The 23,027-nt window shown below is 38.0% G+C and overlaps 2 protein-coding genes across 5 annotated transcripts in view; one reads left to right on the top strand and one right to left on the bottom strand.

Annotated features, from left to right (window-relative positions):
- Positions 1–3,659, top strand: part of LOC116847772 (serine/threonine-protein kinase PLK1-like) — a 43,264-nt gene extending 39,605 nt beyond the window's left edge. For 2 of the 3 annotated variants that reach the window (XM_032823120.1, XM_032823119.1), the window contains one exon: positions 338–3,659. In XM_032823120.1, the coding sequence (XP_032679011.1) occupies positions 338–681 (344 nt within the window). In that variant the 3' untranslated portion in view covers positions 682–3,659. The remainder of the gene's footprint in view (positions 1–337) is intronic. The other variant, XM_032823118.1, reaches the window with a different exon arrangement.
- On the bottom strand, positions 3,612–23,027 carry LOC116847771 (fibrillin-1-like). 2 transcript variants are annotated; one of them, XM_032823115.1, is made up of 21 exons: positions 22,750–22,858; positions 20,620–20,934; positions 19,929–20,237; positions 19,014–19,158; positions 18,480–18,700; positions 17,372–17,527; positions 17,037–17,189; positions 16,762–16,896; positions 15,660–15,957; positions 15,407–15,573; positions 14,512–14,885; positions 13,777–14,036; positions 13,361–13,681; positions 12,702–12,796; positions 11,464–11,807; positions 10,613–10,728; positions 9,795–10,136; positions 8,185–8,509; positions 7,511–7,763; positions 6,170–6,299; positions 3,612–5,014 (listed from the first exon to the last, which is right to left on the bottom strand). In XM_032823115.1, exons 1-21 carry the CDS (start codon positions 22,856–22,858, stop codon positions 4,606–4,608), a joined length of 4,977 nt encoding a protein of 1,658 aa, XP_032679006.1. In that variant the 3' UTR covers positions 3,612–4,605. The 2 variants fall into 2 exon arrangements, with proteins under 2 accessions (XP_032679006.1, XP_032679008.1); XM_032823117.1 differs by lacking the exons at positions 16,762–16,896; positions 17,037–17,189; positions 17,372–17,527 and having other exon boundaries at positions 22,750–23,027.

Genomic DNA, 23,027 nt, shown 5'->3' with positions numbered 1-23,027 from the left:
GCACTGTGAAGCTTTCTTCCCTTATTTACACACACAACTCAACAACACGAAACGTGCCATAATCATCCTGTGTGTCCTGAGGGTGTCCTGGGGAATGCCTCAGGACGTTCTGAATACATCCAGAATAATCTTAGGATATTCTATGCTGCCTGAAAGCAGAAACGAAGAGCTGTAAATTAGTTAAGTAGAGAACACTCGGTTCTTCTATCTCCGACAGACTCATTTCTCTCTCGAGTATTTCTTCCCTAATAAAAAACGACAATGAGACCGTGACGCAATTACTTAGGCTAACGAGTAAAACTCCAACGTATGTGTGTGTTTGTGTTACGTGTTGTAGGTGGTGAGCTGAAAAAATATCGCGCGCCGCCGCGACAGTCGAAAAACGCTTGCGTGCCGCGAATGAGACGGTGGCTGCGTACAGACAAGGCCATCGTGATGGAGCTAACGGTACCTCTCCTGCAAGTGAATTTCTTCGTGGACCACACGAAGATGGTAGTGTCGCAGGAATCGCCGGGTAGGGGATACTTGATCACTTACATCGACACGGGCCGACACGCATCTTCCTATTGGCTGAACGATCTGCGTGACCTCGGCTGCACCCCGGACCTCTACGAGCGGCTGTACTACGTCTGCAAAGTGACGCGCGAGTTCGCCGAGCTAGACAACAACACGATCGCTTGACCGCCGGCGAATTCCCGCGAAACGCGCTATTCTCTCAGACGCTGAGACGAAAAACGGCCGAGACGATATCTTACGGACCTGATTTCGAGCTCTCATCCGGGCAACCTCTTTCCTCTTCTCAATCGGATTCCATAGTTGTCAAATTCCCCCAAATCGCATCGGCCATCACGATGACACGTAACTATTGCGATGAGAAGAAACAGAAAATACTCCGACTCTCCGGTTCAATGGAGGAAGTAGCGGGGCTGCTTAAGCGCGTCACGGTACATACCGTTACGTGCATTTCTCAGGAGGTCGTAAATAAGAACACGTCACGCGTGCGGGTCCGAGAAGGCGTGTCACACACGCGAAAAGAGCCGCGGTTTGAGTGCTTCCGTTGGGATTTACGGGCTTGTGCGTTGTTTTCGCAAAAGTCAGAGGTGGCCGCCCGCCGAAATAGCATTTGCAAATGGAGAATGAGTCGCCGAAAACTAACATACTATTTCTACGCACAGTGGCTCTCGTTGCTGGTCACGCGAACGCGAAAATTCATATGATAAAAGCACCAATACCTGAACAAATACCCAACTCTGGTTTTCTCTTTTTAGCCTTTAAATACGTTTAAGCTTTCAACATAGAATATATGTATACATTCGATATGTGTACATTCGACATATATATTATATGTTGAAAATTTAAACATTCATGTTTAAAGACCCAAACAATAGAAAGAATGTTAAGTATATATCCAAGCATTGGTACTTTCACTTTAATTTGCATTTTGCAGAAGATCTCGTACTCCTCGTGTAAGAATCATTCTGTAAATCCGCTGAGATATATCGAGATCAATACGAACGTCGTGAACGATTAGATCAAATCGATAAGATATAATCGCGTTCGGTGACATCTTTCATCGTACAGGATGCAAAACGGGTCACGAGTAGGAGTGTCAACAACATTGTTACTACCTCCATTAAATAGGTATGTGTGTGTGTGTGTATATGTGTGTGCGTGTGTGTGTATATATAGCACAGTCGTTAGTGTATTTATTTTTCATGGCGCAGATCTCCCTAGTTCAGTGCCTATATCAAGTAAGTGATCGACACATTCGGTAGATTAGTTTTGTCGGGCGTAAATCGAGCAAATAGTTTTGTTACATTCGATTAAGTGTGTTACTTTTCGCGCACACGCGCAATGTTGTGTCGTTCGAAACGATAAACGTTCTTCACGTACAAAGAAGTATTTCCGCTGAACAAACACAATGTTAACAAAATCTAAACTCCATTATTCCGTAATTCGTTGTTAAGACACCGTGTTGCCTGTAAACTTTTGATTATCCAGGAGAAAGAGAGTTTGAATCTCATAGGAAGTAAGAGAAGACGATCGACATACATAAAAAAGGAAAAGAATCTAAAGATATCTGAAGGCAGTTTCGATTTTTCACACGTTCTCTGATCTCTTGAGATATTCTTCGGACTATATGTTATTGATTATGAAAGAAAGAGGAAAGGAAAAAAACGAGATATTTGTGATACTGTGAGATTGTTGTTGGAAATTGGATCTGATGCGATTTGAAGTGTGTGTGCGTGTGTATATGTGTATTGCAAAAATGAGAAGAATCGTCGAAACGCGTCTGTCGGTAGTGCGCGTAAAAGAGAGTATATCCTGTGTTTATCACGTTATTTTTTAAAAACCAATTTTTTCATGAATTTTGGGATCGACTTTTTGTTTTATCTAATGTGATATATGCGTTGTATTTATACATATATATATATATATATATATATATATATATATATATATATGTATGTATGTATGTATGTATATATATATAAACGTGAGGATTCGTCGTCATGAGGTCTTTTGATACGGTTTGTCGTTGAGTACTTAAAGAGAAAAACCGGCTAAGAGAACGCCTCGCAGGCGTTGCCCACTATACGATGTTCCAGGAAGGTGCGGTTAAAAACGAAAAAGAATAAATTTCTAGCAATCCTAGTCACGCTCCTTTTTCACGTTTCTAGATTTAAGAGCGACGAGTGTCTCACTGCCATCGTTGTTAACGCCGTGGTAACGCGTTGCTACTGTATCTCCAGGCTGTTACGTTATAGTTAATAATACTATTTATTAGTTGCGTTCGCGCGCGTACACTTGTTGAAAGTTCATCATGCGTTATTACTTGTTGTTACGATGGTGTGAATAACGCTTCTGTTAGCTGTGCATGCCGTCGACGAGATTCTCAAGTGTCGCGAGCAGCGTCGCCGTGGGAATTCTTGCGCGTGCGACGCGATATCGCATCCCTTCGTATGCATTTTTCGGGAGCGACGCGACGGGTCCCGTCAAAAAGTTGTTCTACTTCCTGTTATCGTGTATATTAACTATTATATAGTTATCGCTAGTTCTATTATTATTGTTATCACTCTATTACTCTATATATATATTATCGTATAGATAATTATTGATATTATTATAAGAATTATATATATATATATATATTATATGAAAATATTGTGCTGCTAGCGCTATTGACACGTAATCGATAATACTATTGTCACGACAGTGAACGCAATTATCTTTAGTACAAGTATTAATTACTCACTTAGCAGTAATGGCAATTATTACGATTATTAGTATCGCGCTTGTATGTACGCGAGACAATCCGCTGCATCACCGGGTGAATGAGTTTGTTACTTGCATCCGACACGACGGCTACTGTCACACAATCACCGAGTGCAGTGATATTATTATTATTATATTTTATTTTTTATCGGGATTTTGTATCGCATAACGATTGTGCGCGCGTTTCATACAACGAGGCAGCGATTAACACTAAAGATCTCAGATTTCTCGCTTTGTTCGTCTTCCACGAAGGAGAAATAAAGCGTTAGATTCGAAACAACAGACGTCGTTTCAATTGTGGAGAGCGCATCGTGTGAGTTGAAGGAAGAAGAGTGTCGTTAGCGAAACATTTAATAAAAACTACATTTTTGACAAAGTATAAAGTGTATGTTTGGGTATTCTTGCATGTTCCATGCGTTATATCCGACGTAAGTTTTTATTTCACGCTCTGTCCTTTGTATATGATTTAACTTACAAGAATCTATGTACATTGAATTCGGTTTTTACAGAATTATTTCTGAAAAATAGCTAACGATATTTATTTCAATATTTGGCTTTCCTTAAAGACGAGCGGAGGATAAAAAAGAGCCTATGCTATTAACTCTAATGTATATCGCTTGAAAGATCGCGCATCGCATATATTCTTTGGGGAAAAAATCATATTCTTCGAGTAAACTTCACGTTGCTTTTACCATCACAAGTAGCACATTTAAAGTTTAAAGATATTTTTATCCTTCAAGAGAGAAATCATCGCTCCAAATTAAACAATATTATTCGGCAATGTATATATATATAACATAAGACATATATACGAAACTTTTCCTGCTTTTATAATCTTCTCGATCGTAATTTACCGCTAAAGCTAAAATAACACGTTAAATGCCGCGATGATTACCAGTGATCAATTTCCATTCTATGATACTACCATTATACTCTTATTAAATTATGATATAATAACATATATATCATAATTAATTGCATTTGAAAAATCATTTGTATAACCAATAGGATTCCAGACGATACAAATTTCTAAGAGACATCCTGCCTCTTTCAGACGTCTATGAGACATCTTTCAAAAAAGTGTCTCTAGAAAGCCATTAAAATCAGCTAAAAGATACATTTATCTCGAAATACATTTGTTTACTGTGTCTTTGGCAATTCAATCTTCATGAACTTTTGTGCAATCAACGTGGCAGCCAACGTATTAATCGTATGAGAGATAAAAGGAAGAGAGAAGATCGATTGTATCACTAGACTATATCGCTTTACTTCGCGATTTCCATTCTTATCGTCTCGTTCTGTATTCTCGTGCTTTCAGAGAAGGTCCCCTTAGAACTCATATTGAGAGACAAAAATTATGATCTTGGCGACGGCGCTGCCGACGAACTTGCTGTCGTGATAGATCTCCATGCTGAGATCCAATTCGATCTCCTGCGGCCCCGGGATGCTGCGCGTCAGCACCAACACCGCCTGAGAGGGTGAAGGTTTCCTCAGATTGAAGCAGGACTCCGTGGCGCGGGCGACACCAGGCACCGCGCGTACGTCTATCATCGCCATGGTGAACTGTACCGTTGAATCCGGGTGATGGTTTCCCCTCATAGTGAATAACTCCAGCTGACCGGTGTTAGGGATCGGCAGCATGCTCACGAAGGTGATGAAGTTGTAGGAGTAATGCAAGGGCGAACGAATGCAGGCCAGGTCACCCCATGGACAGGACCGCAAAGAACGCACGCAACGGCTGAAACGAAAGTGGTTTAATAACAATTCGAAGTTAATTATAATTACGAGCGCAAGTAATTACCGAAAGTGGTTTAATAACAATTCGAAGTTAATTATAATTACGAGCGCAAGTAATTACCGAAAGTGGTTTAATAACAATTCGAAGTTAATTATAATTACGAGCGCAAGTAATTGTCAATTATTCTGCGGATAATTATAATTTTAGACACAAGAATTATCATACACACAAAAATTATGTATAATTATTATTATAATTTAAATATTATTTTTATTTATAATTGATAAAATTACTTGCGTTCAAAATTGTCTAAAAGACACGATAAAATCGCAACTTGAGGCTTCTGTTTCCTTGCCGTGGCCAGCTTGATTAAGCGAAATCGTGTAATTAAAAAATAGGCCATATTATAGCCATTTATTGATTTTTAGAACAAAAAAGAAGTTTCCAAAACATTTTACGAATCTGTTCATTATTTTATGGACATATCTTTTTATTTTAACATACTTTGTAAGAATTTTAAGCGTGCATTTCCTCGCTTTTAATATCATCGATTCAAGATGACCACAACAAAAGGGACGAACTAGAAGCTTTGAAAATTTCAAATTTAACTTAGGACAAAAAGCTATCTCGCTAAAAGATTTGATAGAATTATATATGAGAAAAATCTATGTAACTAAATTGTGTTTTTGGTAAAAAATGATAAAATTTCATAAAAAGATATATGCATTCGGATAAATATTTAATTATTTAGTATAATATTTGATCGTTGAAAAAGTTACGATATAAGATGATAGAAATGATAACTTTCTTATATAAGCTGATATGTAAGAAATTAAAATTTCCAATAGAAATGATAGATAAAAATAAGTAGCATGGAATTTATATATGTATTTCTACCAATTCTTATCGGATTTTTTAAGCAGGAGTTCCGATTATCAGATAGAGTAAGCGAATAAGGACTGCGTTAATTTTGTTCCTGTATTAGCCAAATAATATCAAATTTTCATGTTAGTAACAAAAAACATGTTCTTACTAACATGAAAATTTGATATTATTTGACGGCTAATACAGGAAAAAGTTAAAGTGTTTCGAAATAGGTTCGCTTACTCTATCACATGCTCAATCATTACATCAGTGTCAGACATTTATCATTACTTTTTTTTCGAGCCGTCTCGATGATATCCCGCGGGGCAGTTTATCTTGTTGCATCGGTAACTGCCGCGCGTGTTGTGGCACGTTTCGTCCGGATCCCTGCAGACCTGGCCGGTCGCACACTCGTCGATGTCTGCGAACAGCACACGTAGGAGGGAACAATTAAATTCGTTGCACGTGGCGAAATCGTGGCGAGCGCGACCACGACGGCGACGATGTCGTGATTGCTCGAGATTGAGGAGATTGTGGGAGGAGATGACCCCGGAGCAGAATGGAGCGCCAGTGACCCCAGAGCGATGCTCCAGTTCACCGGCAAACAGGTCAAGTACAAATCGTGCCGCTTTACCGCTGAACAAAGTAGGTGGAACGCGTGCCACCGTTCACGAAGCTACTACACCGTGACTAACACGTAAACGGACGCTCACTCGCGCGCTCTCAGTTCTGCCGCCCTCAATTAACTTTCGCACAATCGCGTTATCCACCCACGCCATTAACATTCCCGTATAACATATGATTTTCGAGATTCCCCGTGTTTGATCCGCGAGTAATCGTATCGTCCTCTCGTGTCTGCAAGCCGATGTTTGTACTCAGTTTGAAAGTAATACCGTTGTATTGTTACAAATTACTTCTTTTTAATGAAAACATGATAGCAACGTCATTTTTTTCGCTTGTAAAGATAATGGTAACGAAATTGTATTTGTTAAACTAAAATAACATCTTAGAGATTCGACGAAAAAGTAGAAATTGTAACGATTTGTTATTTCTTCAGAACGATAAGGGTAACAAGTTACTTTTTAAAACGAGTTTTTTCTTAAGTTAAGTTGATCAAGCACATGCGCTATTTTAAAATAACCCAAGTTAGATGCTGACATAATACAACTTTCGTATTTTTCACTGTTTTTCTATTTAGTCATATAAAATTGCAAATCCTTATTCAGAATAAAAGTACAAATGTCAATGTACGGCAAAGTATACCACGTTATATCAAAAACAAAAAAAATTTTTGTAAATAAAAAATTCTTTTTAATATCTTATATAACATGGAATATTCTGCTAATCTCATTGATATTTTTGTTTTCATCTTGTACAAGCATTTTCAATTATATTCAACTATATTCAATTATATTCAATTATATAACTATTTTCAATTATATTCAATTGTATTCAAATAGGAAAACAGTACAAACACTACGAAGCTGCATTATATCCACCATTCTCCACTAATGATTTTTAGATATTTTTTTAGAAATCTGTGCTGTCTCGAAAGTCATGGTGACAAAGTTACTTTAAAAAAAAAACTTTTCCTAATCCTGAATCTTATATGTCAGCAAAAAGGAGGCAAACCTTGACACGTTCGCTGATCGCTACCGAGCCGGTATCCATCAGGACATTTGCATGCGTAGCTTCCCGGCGTGTTCTCGCAGATGCCAATGCAGAGATTATTATCCTTGAATTCCATGCACTCGTCTATATCGCTGCAGGACCGATTGTCGGCGTTCAATCTGTATCCGGAGTTGCATCCACATCTGTAACTGCCCCAGACGTTCAGGCATATGTGCTGACAGAGTCCCGGTATTCGCTCGCACTCGTCGATGTCCTAAAGAAATCCATCCGTAACAACACCATCCCGGGATATAATTACACTCAATAAAGCTTAAAACGATTGGACATATTCCGTTTAAAAGACTTGACAGAATTACATGTGAAGCATTTATGTGACTATGTAAAAATTGTATTTTTGATAGAAAATAATCAAACAGCATAGAAAAACGCATCGTGTATTCAGATAAATATTTCATCGTTTAATATAATATTTAATCGTCGAAAGTAAGCTACAATATAAAACGAGAGAAATTAATGACACTTTTATATGAGCTGTAATGCAAAATATATCTTTGAAATTCCCGTTAGGAATAATTAGCTCAGAGAGAGAGATCAAATCATATAGCATTTTAATGAATCTATATATGTTTCTGTTCAATCTTCACATCAAATTTTTTAAGTGGGGTAAGACTTACTTGACAAAGGCCAGCACCTCTGTTGTTCTCGAAGCCTTCCTCGCACAGACATTTGTAGGAGCCGGCGGTGTTCTCGCAGCGACTGTTCAGGCCGCAGATGCGAGTACCGTAGACGCTGCATTCGTCGATGTCGACGCAATCCTTATTAGGCCCGTCGACGTATCCCGGCGGACAGAGACAGTGATAACCGCCCAATCTGTTCTCACAGACCTGGCCTTTGCTGCACTCATGGATTTCTTCGCGACATTCGTCTATGTCGAGACAATGTTGACCGGATACCTGGTCTAAAGCGTAACCGGGCGGGCAGATCACTTTGGACATGCACCTGAAAAAAAATTCTGCCGTGTTCAAATCATCGTTCTCAGTCCGTAACATGCTGAAGCCGAGAGACGTGTCGGCGGATCGCGAAGATAATTAACTACTTGTGTGGGAATGATGTGCTGTGCACGTCTTGGCCTTTTCTCGCCAAGCTGCAACAACGTGCTAAGTACGTCGCGTGTCTTCTTATTGCAATTTGCAGCAACAAATTCGCGTATTTCATCAGTATATGCATCATCCTCATCATTATCATCATCATTGGATTACAATGCAAATCCATATATTAGATGCGTGTCCGCTATTTCTCAATTTGAGTAAGTTTTAATTATTAGACAAAATATTATATAGTACAAAATAAAAGAAAAAATAATAGACAACATAATATATAGTAATTATCAGACAAAATATTATAAAATGTAGCGAACGAATATAAAACATAGCTAACAAAAATAATACATACATATGAAAAGTAAAAATAAAGTAAATGTAAAGTAAAAGTAAAGTAAAAATACGTATAGATGTCAAGTTGCAGTTAAACGTTTACTGTTTAAGCGCAACTAAACTTGAGACCTAATTCAGACAAAACTAAAGATGACTAAAGATAACATGAAAGTTACAAAGGCGAATAGAAGTAATTTCTATTCATATATTTATAGAACTTTTTTACCATTATTTACTATTCTTTTTTCTAGAATGAGAAAAAAGTCCCGAAATCTCATTACTGTGACGGAACAACCAATATAATAATTTATGATTGTAGATTACATAATATATAATAATGCAAAATTTTATGAACAGTCGCACAAAGACACATACACATTTCCCTACTTAAGAAATTTGATAAAATTACATAAGAAAAATCTATGTAACTGAATCGCGTTTATAATAAAAATGATAAAATTGCATAAAAAGGCTGTTTACCCCTTATAGAAATATCATACTAAGAATCATTGATAATTACTTATTATCCAGTATTTTTAATACTGAAAATAAGTAATTATCAATGATTCTTAGTATGATATTTCTATAAGGGACTTAGATAAATATTTAATTCTCTAATATAATATATATTTAATCGTTAAAAGTTACGATACAAAACGAAAGAAATTGATAACTTTTTTGTATGAGAAATTTCTAACAGAATAAGTTCAGAGAAGAAGTCATATAGGGTCTCAATAAAATTTATATATATTTCTATCAATATTTTCTTAACATTTTTAAGCAAGTTTATCAATTTCCAGCACAAGTAAATTATTCTCTACAGAATAACCTCACTGTAAGCACTCTTCTACCTGAAGGATCCCAAAGTGTTGATGCAATTCTGCCGGCCACAAGGATTCGGTGTTTTCCGGCACTCGTCGATGTCCATGCACTTGCCGCCAGAGCCGGACTCGAAGCCGCGCGGGCAACTCGGCCGAGAATCAATCGGCGTCAACGACGAGGGTGTAGTCGTCGAAGTTGTCGTCGTCGTCGTCGTAGTCGTCATCATCATCGTGGCTCTCGAGATCGCCAATGTGCGTGGCTGAGGGCTCGGTATGCGCGGAATGCGATCACAACGATAGGAACCAAGTGTATTCCTGCATTGATATCCTCCTCTACAGTCGTGAGTAGCTAGAAGGCATTCATCGTCGTCCCTGTTTAAGAGATTTAATAGAATTACACAAGAAAGATCTATGTAACTGAATCGTATTTAAAAAAAAAATAACAAAATTGCATATAGAAAGGTGTGTGTACTCAAGTAAACATTTAATTGTCTGGTGTAATGTATATTTATGCTGCAATTTTAAGCAAATATATGAATAAATCGTAAAATCGTAAAATTGTATCTTACGAAAAAGAAAAAATTGTAGATATTTACGAGTTATCATACCCTTATAGAAATATCATACTAAGAATCATTGATAATTACTTATTATCCAGTATTTTTAATACTGAAAATAAGTAATTATCAATGATTCTTAGTATGATATTACTATAAGGGTATAACATACCCCATAGAATTTACTCATAAGTTCTTACGAGTCTTACGTGAACAAGTTACGAGTTTTATGATTTTGTCTAGAATTGCAGTATTAATCATTAAAAGTTACGAAAGAAATTGATAACTGACTCGCAGATCTCCGTCGCGGCGTTCAACGTATATCCGGTGCCACACGATAAGAAGCGTGTGCATGAATAACTGCCGATCGTGTTGTCGCATCGCTGCGTCGGCAGACAGTCGTTTTGCTGTAATGAGAAAAAGTGTCAATCGTCAAAGAAGAGATCATCAAAAAGATAACATAACTGTTGAGGTTTTTGGTCTTTCGCCTTAGCCATCTTGGATAATAACATCAGAAATGAATGTTCAAAATTCTTGCAAAATATGTTGAAGAGTATTGGATTATGTAATAAACAATTTCGGATTTTTCAGGTAAAATAAGACGATTGTATTTTTACATGATTATAAATTTTGTGAAACCACCTATGCGAAGAATAAGAAGTCATGAATAAAAACAGCACACATTGTATCATAAATTATAACATATACACTTATATTTATATAATAAAATACAAACATTTTATTTTACCTGAAAAAATCTTATTGCAACTCAATAAAAAGGCACGTACACATAAACTTACAAATAATAATCAATGGTAAATATTTGATAAATATCAATTTAATGAATATTTTACAAATCTATTCAGCCAGTCGCAAGTTCGTCGTTTGATAGACAAACTTTTTTATTTTAACATTGCCCGAATTTTGAACTTCTATCTCTCGCTTACAAGCTACAATCCAAGATAGTCGCGGCGAAGGACCAAGAGACTTAACACCGCGGTCGTTTATCTTCCTCGACCGCGGGCATGAGAGATCACAATGTTTCAGGTCTTTCCCTTGCAAACTTCGGATGCATACCGACGTGTCGACTCGCGCGCACATGCGACACGTGTTCGCACGGGCGAACGTCTCATCGTCGTTACCTGCAACTGACATTCGTTGATATCGACACAGGCCTGCGTTAAATTATCACGCCTGAAACCGGTCTTGCAGGTGCACGTGTAGCTTCCCATGGTGTTGACGCACTCCTCGTTGCTGCTACACGCGTCCTCAAGCTCCCTGCACTCGTTGATGTCGACGCAGCCGCGATTCCTCACATACCTAGTGCCGTCCATGCATCTCTGATTCCTGCCGGGCACCGGCAACGCCGTCGTCGACGGCTTCCTGGTGATCGGAGCGGGCGGCGTTGCGCAGCTGTAACCACCCGGTTGATTGTAGCAAATCTCATCGCCGCATGTGTCCAGCCCTTCTGCGCACTCGTCTATATCTACAGTTCCGAATTAAAATATATGTTTCAGTGTCCAGAACGGTGAAATTCACGCGAGTATTTTTACGTTTTATAAAAACTGTTTTTTTTTTATTTACGTTTTATAAAAACTATTTTTTTTTTTATTAATCTCATACTAATATTAACGTAACTTGCATTAATTATAATGTAAATAGTATTAATATAATTAATTATAATATAAATAGTATTAATATAATAAACATAATACAATAATAAACATAATATAATAAACATAAAATACCAACTTGCAGAATACGACTAAGTAACGAAGCATTATTATTCACTTACAACAAAACGAAATTAAATGTCTCGTTACTTAGTAACTGTCGTATCGTGATGCTGAGATAAAGCTCGATGGTAGTTACGTGAAAGTTAATCGAATGCAGGACGACACGAAACAAAAGCACGATACATCCAGTCGTGCACGATGTATATATGCGTGCACACTACAAGAAAATCGTAATTATTACTGAAAAGAACAACACGTGCAGATCATTAAAATTGATAAAGATCGTATCATTCACCCATGCATTCGCGAAAAATTTCTCGGACATGCTTATCCTGATTAGCATGCTTAGCCGATTATCCTGAGCTCGGTGTCAATATCATTCTGACGAGTTCTGAAAACACGAAAAGTATCTGAAATTCTTCTTAATACACATATACACATATATGGAAGCGCTATAAATTCTAAAAACTTATGCTACGATCTAACTTGACAGTGAACAAACGTAAGATACAGCCGAGAAATATATACAATGTAAATATATACACATAATTAATTATAATTAATTTATCTCTACAACTTAAATGAAAGAAAGCATCTTATTATAATTATAAGAACTAGATTCCACGCAAATCATTTAAACGTACCTGTGCATGCGCGCAAATGAGTGTAGTATCGGTAGCCGGAAGGACAGGCGGGTCGTTGACGTGGACGTTGTATGACAGGTGGAGGTCTCTCGCACCTGTAAAGGTGCCACACGTTTAAAGGAAAAATCAACACGTTGACTGTCACTTTGACTTCTGTTGAATGTATGAAAGCTTCCCACACAGACGAAGATACTGAACATTGCTATGCACGCAAACATTTAATAATATTTTAAAAATACAGCAAATAATAACTTTACTCAAAACTACATAACGTAACTCAAAACACATATACGTTTACTCAACATTTCGCTCAACACGTTAAATTTCTCTTATTACTCAATTTTCCCCAAAACATCAATCGTTACTCAACATTAAATCAACATCTAAAAATATTAATTTTATGTGTATCTTTTGAAAGCTTTCACTTAATATTTTAAAAATATTTCACATATCTTATCACACTTATTATGGTATTTCTTTGAATATTGCAAGGATGTTTTAAAAATATCATAATGCCGTTAGTTATTCGTAATGATGTTGACACAACGTTAAAAATTGCATATCGAAAAACGTTATACGCTGTTAAGTATCCTTGCAATAATGTTCTATCGATTATTTTTGTGCTTACATGTACACTCGTCGACTGTAATCTTACGCACCTATATGTGCCCGGCAAGTTGATGCATCTTTCCAGAAGTCTCGCGTCACAGGTGTACTGTCCAGTCAAGCATTCATCGATGTCTTCGCACTGTCGAGTGCCTAAAGAATATTGATATCCAGATGGACAAGAGGGCAGCCTGATCAAACATTCGAAGCTGCCCTCCTTGTTCACGCAGTACTGATGCAAATCGAGCCGGCAGTTGTGCAGACTTTCGGAACACTCGTCGATGTCCAAGCAGGTGCCATTGAAAGTTCGTCGAAAGCCACGCTTGCAGGGCGGTATTAACTCGCATATGAAGGATCCGTTGGTGTTGACACATCTATAAATTAAGATTTGCAAGCGTTCGTATTTGAATCTACAATTCTAAAGCAAAGTATGCGCGTGCACGGGACATTTAACATCAAGGAGACACACCTGTGAGTACCCTGAGAACAATCGTGTCTGCCTAACAGGCACTCATCCACATCCTGACAGCTCTTCGTGGCTGTATGGAAGAACCAGCCGGTGCTGCAGAGCGGCGAACAGTCGTAGCTACCCGGAGTGTTGGTGCATTTCTCATAATCGCGACAGCTTGGCCCGACCAAGCACTCGTCTATATCCACGCAGTATCCTGTGCTTGCGTCTCTTTTGTATCCCAGCCTGCACGGTTCCGTAGACCAATAACGATCTGCTCTCTGCAAGCATAAGCATGAATTACATGCTAATAATGTAGAGCAAAAAGTTGATCGTATTTTTATTTAAAATTAACTAAGTTAAAAGTCATTAATTTTTTATTTAACTTTTAATTAATTAACTAGTAATTTAATCGTGGTATTTTGTATTATCAGAAAAAATGAGTGTGTTTGTGTATTTCGTGGGTGTGTAATTAATTAATTTCTAAATCAATATATTTGGTTGCTTTTGGTTCGCGCTGTATATAATCCCAGATAGCACAGAGAATTCGAAAAGAATTCAAAAAGAATTCATTCGTATGTCACCAATTCTGAGTTCATTTTCAAATACAAAAAGAATTCTTCAGAGTTCAGTTCAGTAAAAAGAATTCCTTTTGCATCTAAAAATGAACTCAGAATTGGTGACGTACAACTGAATTCTTTTTGAGTTCTCTGTGCTATCTGGAATGTTAGTGATACTTGCGAATTCGTTACCCACGTTATTTGATAAATTGTGGATTCTAGATGTTTGCATTTTGTAGCGTAAATCGTTAAAAGGTCTTCTGGTTGTGCTACTGGTTGTCGTCATCGTTGTCGTTGCGGCGGTAGTGGTGGTTGTGATGGCTAATGGTTCACAGAGATAAGAACCGTTTGTGTTGAGGCAACGGTGAGTCAAGCGATTGCAATTGTGCAGTCCGAGCGAGCATTCGTTTATGTCCTCGCAAGGATCCTCGGTTTCATTAACAAAATTCGGACTGTTGTGCAGTCGGAATCCGGGCAAGCAGGTAGGAGAGCAACGGTAACTACCCTCCGTGTTCACGCAACGTTCACCAATTCCACAGACCGCTAGCCCGTTGGCACACTCATCAATGTCTGCAACGTGACAGATTATCATACTTGTAGAGAATTCCAACTTATTTATTGTTATTTATAAATTATTTTTCCGAAATAATACTATTACTAAACAAAAAATCATTGATAAAATGTTATAACGCTTTCTAGTATATAATTTTTAACGTTGTATCAACATCATTACAAGTAACTTTTCGACACTTCAATATTTCAAAAAACATTTTACAATATTCCAAGAAATCATATTATCCGCCAATATCTTTAAAATAATTTTAAAATATCAAGCGAAAATGTTAAAGAGATACGCATCAAATCAGTACCTCCAAATATTGATCTAATGTTCTTTGTTTACTGAGAAGATTAGTGCCCGGAGAACACTAAATAATAGTAACATCACGTCAATGTTGCAATTTCACTCAACAATATAAGTGCAATATAATACATGTTGTATGTGACAGTTAAAGTGGGAAATTATAACATTGATGTAATGTAACTGTTTACTTGGTGTTTACTAAGTAATTGTAAAAACAAATCGCAGTTACCGATACAACGACGCGATTTGCCATCCAGAAAATAACCACTGCCGCAATCCACGATTTCATTATTACGATTAGTGACTGGTAAGATGTTCGTTTCTCCCAGTTTGTAAACTCTGTTGTCACTCTTCTTCGTGGTGGATAAGCCTTCGTCGCGTTTAACCGGCACGCATCTAATGATTATTTCATTCAATTAAAGTAAATTCGTCGCGTTAGCGTTCAAGACTCGTTAGCGTTCAAGAATTGCGGAATTTCGCACCTGTAACTGCCAATCTCGTTGACGCAACGTTCGTCAAACTCACAGGAGTGAAGCTGTTCGCTGCACTCGTCGACGTCTATGCACGTTATTTCCGAATCGTTTGCAGGCTTATATCCGGCGGAACAGATCAACGGGCTCAGTGATACGTTCTTTCTACGATCGGAGAGATCCTTCTCGATCGGTAGTCGCGGAAAAGAATCGCTCGAAGATCTCACGCACTTGTAAGCACCCACGGTGTTGACGCATAACGCACCGGGATCGGGACAAAGATTGTTCGACTCGAGACACTCGTCTATATCTAAAAAGAATAATCAAAAAATTTCATATATTTCAAATGTGTTAAAGTTTGAACGTCTGTTTTGCATAATAATTTTAATATAATCAGCACAAAATTAAACCTATATATTCTTAGAGAAGAAAGAACTCACAAATAAAATATAAATTTAATGATAGGAAAAAAAGCTAATATGAGTTCAAGCACAGTAGCTATAGTGCTATGTACCGAAATTGGTAAAACCTTATGTTAGGAAATCATGTAATTTATTTTACAAAGAATATATAAATAATCAAACGTTTCGATTCATCCATGATTATTTACATATTCTTTGTAAAATAAATTACATGACTTTCTAACATAAAGAAGGTTTTACTAATTTCGATACATAGCACTACAACTACCGTGCTATGCTGAACTCATATTATAGCCTTTTTTCCTATCATTAAATCTATATATTTTATACTTTATTTTAAAAAATTTGTTTTTTGTCATTCAAAATGACTTAATTGATCTTATGAAATTTTTTTTTACTGTATGTATATGTATGTCAATATAGTGAGAAAATTTTTGCTCTACTACCATATAAACATAAAGTAATTAATTATCTTATTAAAGAGATGTTTAAATTCATGTAAAAATATAAATTCTTATTGTGAATTCAAATAAATGCTTGATCGTGATTAAAATTTGTGAAAAGAATTTTTAGACACAAGAAAATATGTTTATCTTATATTGTATATAATCAGTATAAAATTCTTTTTTCTTATATCTGTTCCAACACAAAATATTATCTTTTGCATCTATTTATCAGAGCGCGACACTCACCGACACAGGTACCCAAGTTAATACTGTACGTGAATCCTTTCTCGCACTTCATGTCGCACTCGTAAGCACCCTCGGTGTTGCGACATTCTTCATCCGCCAAACAGCTGTGAATAACTTCCGCACACTCGTCCACGTCTGATTGGCAAGCGAGCAAATTAAAAAATATCACTTTGCCACGAGTCTTTCACTATTCGATTTACTGTTCGATAATGATATAATCGGTAAAAAGAAATTCGATAAATATAGTACGATGTTATCGTACAATAATTCATTACCTTTGCACTGTTGCAACGACTTGTCGTACTTGAATCCAGCGGGGCAGGACTTCACTCCAGTTATTTCCAGACAGGCGTAACTGCCCTGCGTGTTTACGCAGAATGGCTTAGCGTCGCTGCAAGCGTTAGATAGAACAGAGCACTCATCGATATCTGGAAGTAGCATAACGATCTTAGTAAATGAGGAAAGAGAACGTTAAATTGACATCTTGAAATATGTCGACTTTCCGCTTAATATTTTATAAGTATTTCAAAAGTATTACCAGACACGTGCTGTAACCTCCCTAAATATTGTCAAAATATCGCAGCTAAAATAAAACACTATTTGCCGTTACCTGTACACACACCCGCGCGTGACTCCCACTGGTAACCGGGAGGGCAAACTTCGTAGGGCGCGTCCTTGATTGACTTCATCGTGATGCAGATGTACGATCCTATAGTATTCTGACATCTCCCAGGACACATGCTCCACTCCAGACACTCATCCACGTCTGTGCGATGTGACGTGCGCGAGCGAGCGCGATGCCAACGTAAAAGTGACGATCACATGCGAAAATCGAACGCGAACGATTGCGGTGACAGGTAGTATAGCGTATAGCGATCGGAAACTCTATCACTCGACCACACTCCCATCATCACACACAGATGTGAAAAGAGAAAAATAATGTATGGTATATCCCAGTCGCAGTTAACACAAGCGAGACACGAGATAGGGGAAGGACAGTGTTCCGACAGAGAAAACATAGCGATACAATCGACGTTGCAGTGTGTTGCAGCGCATGTAAAAAGAAAAAAAAAGATCACGAGACACGAAAAAACGTCAGCGTTACATCGAGTCAAAAACGAAAGCGCAAGGTGGGGTATATTTGTAATTGTTATTTTGTTACGGTTAATTAAACAAATAAAGGCTCTAACGAAAACAACGTACAAATAAAGCGAGCGAGAGTCAGCGCCGATCTTGGAGCGAGATTGGAGTGTATAAACGTAAATCATGTATTATCTACCGTTGCACTATTGAATCGAGATTAAGTCAAGATATTATTACAAATCGAAGAGCAAAACGTTTGCGATAATATGTTGAGCTTGCTTCAATTGTGCAATGGTAAATGATGCATGACTTATATTTACAATCATTCTTCAAGGGCTGCGTCCCTTTTTGACGCTCACGCGCTGTAAGCGTCATTTCATCTTTATCGTTCATTACATGAAAACGAAAGATAAAATGACGCTTACAGCGCGCCAAACACCCAAAAGGAACGCAGCCAAGATCGGTGATAGCTCTTGACCTTCTTTGTATGTTGTTCTTTGTTGTGGTTATTGTTGCAAGGTAATGACCTGCGTGTAAATTGTGTGTCAACTTCTTGGCGCAACGTCAGTTCGTTGTCTTACCTGCGAAGAATAAATCTACGCGATTTGGTGGTTGTCTTCGGTTAATTTACGTACCATCGCACACCTGCTTAGTTTCGTTGTAACGATAGCCCAACGGACACAACGGTGACGGCGCGGTATCCTTGTCCGCGGCGTCTGTCGACTTCTTGTTCTTGGTGGTCTTTGGCATGCACGAGCGTCCGTCGTCGGCCAAGTCGTATCCGGGATTACAACTGCATATGACGGACTCACCGTTGTCGGTACAGATCTGCTCGCACGGGTGAGTCGACTTGCATCTGCGAGAACGGAAATTCGAAGTCACAACTCAGACAACATAATGTCTAAATCGGAACATAAGATATCTTAAAGATAATCTTTAAGACGCCTTAAAGATATTTATACGTAAATCGTCTGAAAGACATCTTAAAGATGATCTTTAAAACGTCTTATGTCTCGATTCTAGACATTATGTTGTCTGGGAAGGTTATCGTTGATGAGAGGAAAATCTTTGAGGAAAAGGATCAGGAGAATGTGCATGCTATAAAGCTGATTTAACAGCAACACACGTTTCCTTCGCGAAAAGAAGGAAACGTACTGTTTCGTTCGTACCTGTCAGTCGGATCCTGACTGCAGGTCTTGCCGTCCTCCAATAAAGTGAAGCCATCGTGACACTTGCAATAATACGAGCCCGGTGTCGGCACGCAAATGTCAGAGCAGAGCATGCCTTTCATGAGTTGACAGATATCGTCCAACTCTGTGAATCAAAACGCGCGATTTAAAGTCGCGAGCTCGCGCCTGTCATAAAGAGAAAGAGAGGAAAAAACAAGTTGCGACCGAACGAATGCGCACAATCCATACTTAGCATTTCGCGATTCAATTACAATTAGCTCATGTAATTGTTTAGTTCAAGACTTCAGAACAACTACTTCGTACGCGACAACTGTCGATTCGGCTTGTATCGTTACGCAGATATAATTACATTATATTTGCCTCACTCTAACTTAGTTCATCAACATGCACCAATTCAGACAGTTCAACTAAAAAGAACAGATCTAAGTATATTTTCTTTTACTCTCTCTCTTCCTCTTATTGCAATAATCTGCACTAATACAAAAGTTCTTTGGAAGCGAGCAAATCTATTTTCTTGTTTAACAGTTGTCTAACAGTTGTCTAACAGTTCATCATTTTACAATCATGTCGCCACCGTCAACGCGAAGTTCTTGGCTGACTGATCAGAACCCAGATAGCACAGAGAATTAAAAAAGAATTCATGTCACCAATTCTGAGTTATTTTTTGGATGCAAAAAGAAGTTTTTTCACTGAACTGAACTCTAAAGAATTATTGTTGTATCTGAAAATGAACTCAGAATTGGTGACATACGTCTGAATTCTTTTTCAATTTTTTTTTTTTAATTCTCTGTGCTATCTGGGAAGTCTTAATTCTTTCATTTGCGTTGATATCAGCACTACATCTGTGAGTTTTATTACTTATGAGAATTTTGATCGGTATGTCGCGTGTGTTACCTGGAGTTGGTATCGAGTACGGTGTAGATTCCGAAGAAGAAGACGTAGAAGACGAGTAATCCGACGACGAGGAGGAAGGCAATGTCGACAAAGAGGATAATGGTGAGGATATCGGCGATGACTGCGACGACGAGTACAGTGACGATGACAACGACGAGGAATCGGTATCGGTGGTTGATGGGCTCGTGAGATCTGTCGTGGTGCTCGGCAGATTTTCATGACAGCACTCGAGGAACGCGGGATCCCAGGGGATGCCGAACGAAAAGCTCTTGAAACTGCATCCTTGACCCGTTGATGCCGCGTAGATACCTATAACGCGATTCCGTCCAGACATTCGTCCGCAATTAATCCGCGTGATCGACTCGCTAGATCTCTTTGAGTGAAATTCCACTGGAAAAGTAGACTAACAGCCGAGTCATCCGGAATCGATTGATTTTTCATTCATATTCAATTATTCGAATTGTTTTCTTTTCTCACTGTACAAAATTCGTATAGATGTCACCTGTGCAATTGCCATCATCCTTTTCTCTGAGTGTGAGTGTGAAATTATTTACTTGTTTATTTATTCAATTCTCGCGATTCCGAGTGGCGGTATTTTCACGACCGCTTCGAGTGAATTTTCGAAAGAAATTTTGCTTCAAGAAATTTAGAGAGTACTTTCAACGATAAGGTTACGAAAGATCAAGATCACCTAGTTTACAGCCTTCGCAACAATCGCGATGATAATCGCTGCGGCTGGTTATCTTCGTTCTCCTCGTGCTCGTCACGTTCGACACGCAAGGCATCCCTTGGCGTGCGTCCGTTTTTCCCTTTTCGCATTGTAAATCGTGATACTTCCGGACGCAACAGATGTCCACGGTCCTCTGGCAAGGACCTTGTTCCACTGCCGGCACTCCCGGCACGGGTCCAATAAATCTTTCACATCTTAGACCCTCTCCGGCCCAAGAAGTGCCTAAACCGCAGCATTTCTCAAATCGATCCTCTATTACTCCCTCGACAACGGGCGCTATTAGGAAAAGTAATAGGGGAAAAATAAAGAAAATGAAGACAAGACGCGTAAATTTGTTCTTATGATAAAAGTGGTGCATCATTACAGAGTTTGCCGCGTACTAATCATTGTTTCAAGTATAAAAAGATTATTTAAAAAAATTGAGATTTGAATTTCTTCTCAACTAGTGTCAATTAGTTTTAAAACTAATTCAATTCTCCCTCAACTGATTGAATTCTAAGTTTTAAAAAATTTAAGTCTATCCTAACTTTTATGAGGTTAGGACCTTATTATATATATTTTAACCTTTATGAAGTTAAAATATATATAATAAATAGATTGTGAATAAAAAAAAATATTATAGTTCAAACATTTATATCATATTGTTAATCCAACTCGATTTTTTATAGAATTTGACTCGATTTCTTTCTCCGCGCAATATAGTACACGATTTTTTGTGTTACGGATAATGTGTTACGGATCTTCGATGTTGTGCACGCTATAAATTAATCGCAAAGTAAACGTAGCGACAAATGCAAGTAGGTCAAGCACTTCGTTTGAATTTTGCGCGAAATTATTATCCTGTCGTAAAAGCTGTAAGGAAAAGCTACGGAAAAAATGACAGCTAAAAAAAAGTAGAAAAAAATCGCGCTTTGCACACTGATAAGAGCGAATGCGAGTCGGAACCTCGTCTCTCTTTTTCTCTCTCTCTATCTCCTCTCTCTCCTCCTCTTTCTTTCTCTCTCTCTTCCTCCTCTCACAAAGAAGAGACGGCGCGCAACACTTTCTGGATGACAGATGTGAGTCGCGCATTATTTGCGATCTAATATATCAATCTAGCGCGTAAATGGGTTCTACGAAGAGCTTAGAGATCCTCCAATAGCGCTCTCACGATCTCAATTGTTTCTCGATGCGTCCGTGAGATTCGTAATGCGAAAATTAATTTATATCAATTGACGCGCGTATACCACCATGGGCGTCGCGTGAAATCATTCCATTCTTTCCAACATTAATGCGAAATTATTTGCGCTAAGGCTAGCAGTAACTCAGCGTTCATGATCAGTTTTCTATCAAATTTGAATAAGAAGAAATATCAAATTTTCTTGGAAAGACGAGAATTGTACACAAAAAAAATTAAACTCAACGTGACGTGTTTTTAGCGTGAATTCGTCGAGATGATAAATATACTTCTGTAAAAACACCCATGCCTATGGCATGATCAATTATTATTCGTATCGTTAAAACATACCCGCTATTGTACTTTACCCCTTGGCATTGTGTTGGACAATTTTGCGATATCGAGCACGGTTCGTAGTATTCCGCGTGCACAAATAAGTCTAGGTCAATTGGGAAGTAACTAATAGGATGATTTGCTTAACGCCCGTATACATTGAGTGCTGTCGCGACGCAATGAAATTTAGTTGATCACAAATATCGACGATGATAACTTAAGGTTTGGCAGAAAAGGAACAGCCTACGTAAACTGAATCGAAGGCAACTGTGGATTCTACAAAATATCCGTTCGGCGACACTACACGGTGTGTGTACAATACGGAATTTTTCTCCTTTCATTAATTAAACGACTCTTTCGTACATAAAAGGAACAAATTATCTCTGATAAAAATAAGAGATATCAGAGAAATGTAAAAAAATAAAAAAATATGCGAATGTCGTGTTTTTCTCAATATATAGTAAAATATCTGCGCAGGTGTAAAATAAACTTGGATGAGTGAGAAATTTTAAATTTTTATAAATAAAATGATTCAAATAAAGTCAGCATCGCCGAACTTAACAGATCGCGGACTTAATCGCTATCTAGACTACGGACGATACCTCTATTGTGCAGGACCAGCTGCTCCAGATGGACCACTAGAAGAAGGATAATAAACGACTCACTAATAAGACCGACATATCGCGCCATTGTTCCCTCATCGATTTTCATCGGTTGTCGTAAGCACGAGATTGAACACCGATATTTCGTATCTCTATACGACGCGGGAACCGAATTTGACTTCTCTCTCTCTTTCTCTCTCTTTCTTTCTCTCTTTCCCTTTCTTCACAGAAACTTCACACGGATGCGCTTTGAGTGAGCGCTCAGTTTGCATTGAAGC

This window comes from Odontomachus brunneus, unplaced genomic scaffold (assembly GCF_010583005.1).
Source record: "Odontomachus brunneus isolate Ranch 3 - 2012 unplaced genomic scaffold, Obru_v1 Obru_scaffold_083, whole genome shotgun sequence".
In the NCBI taxonomy this organism is placed as follows: Eukaryota; Metazoa; Arthropoda; class Insecta; order Hymenoptera; family Formicidae; genus Odontomachus; species Odontomachus brunneus.
This window is presented reverse-complemented; position numbering and strand designations above follow the sequence as displayed.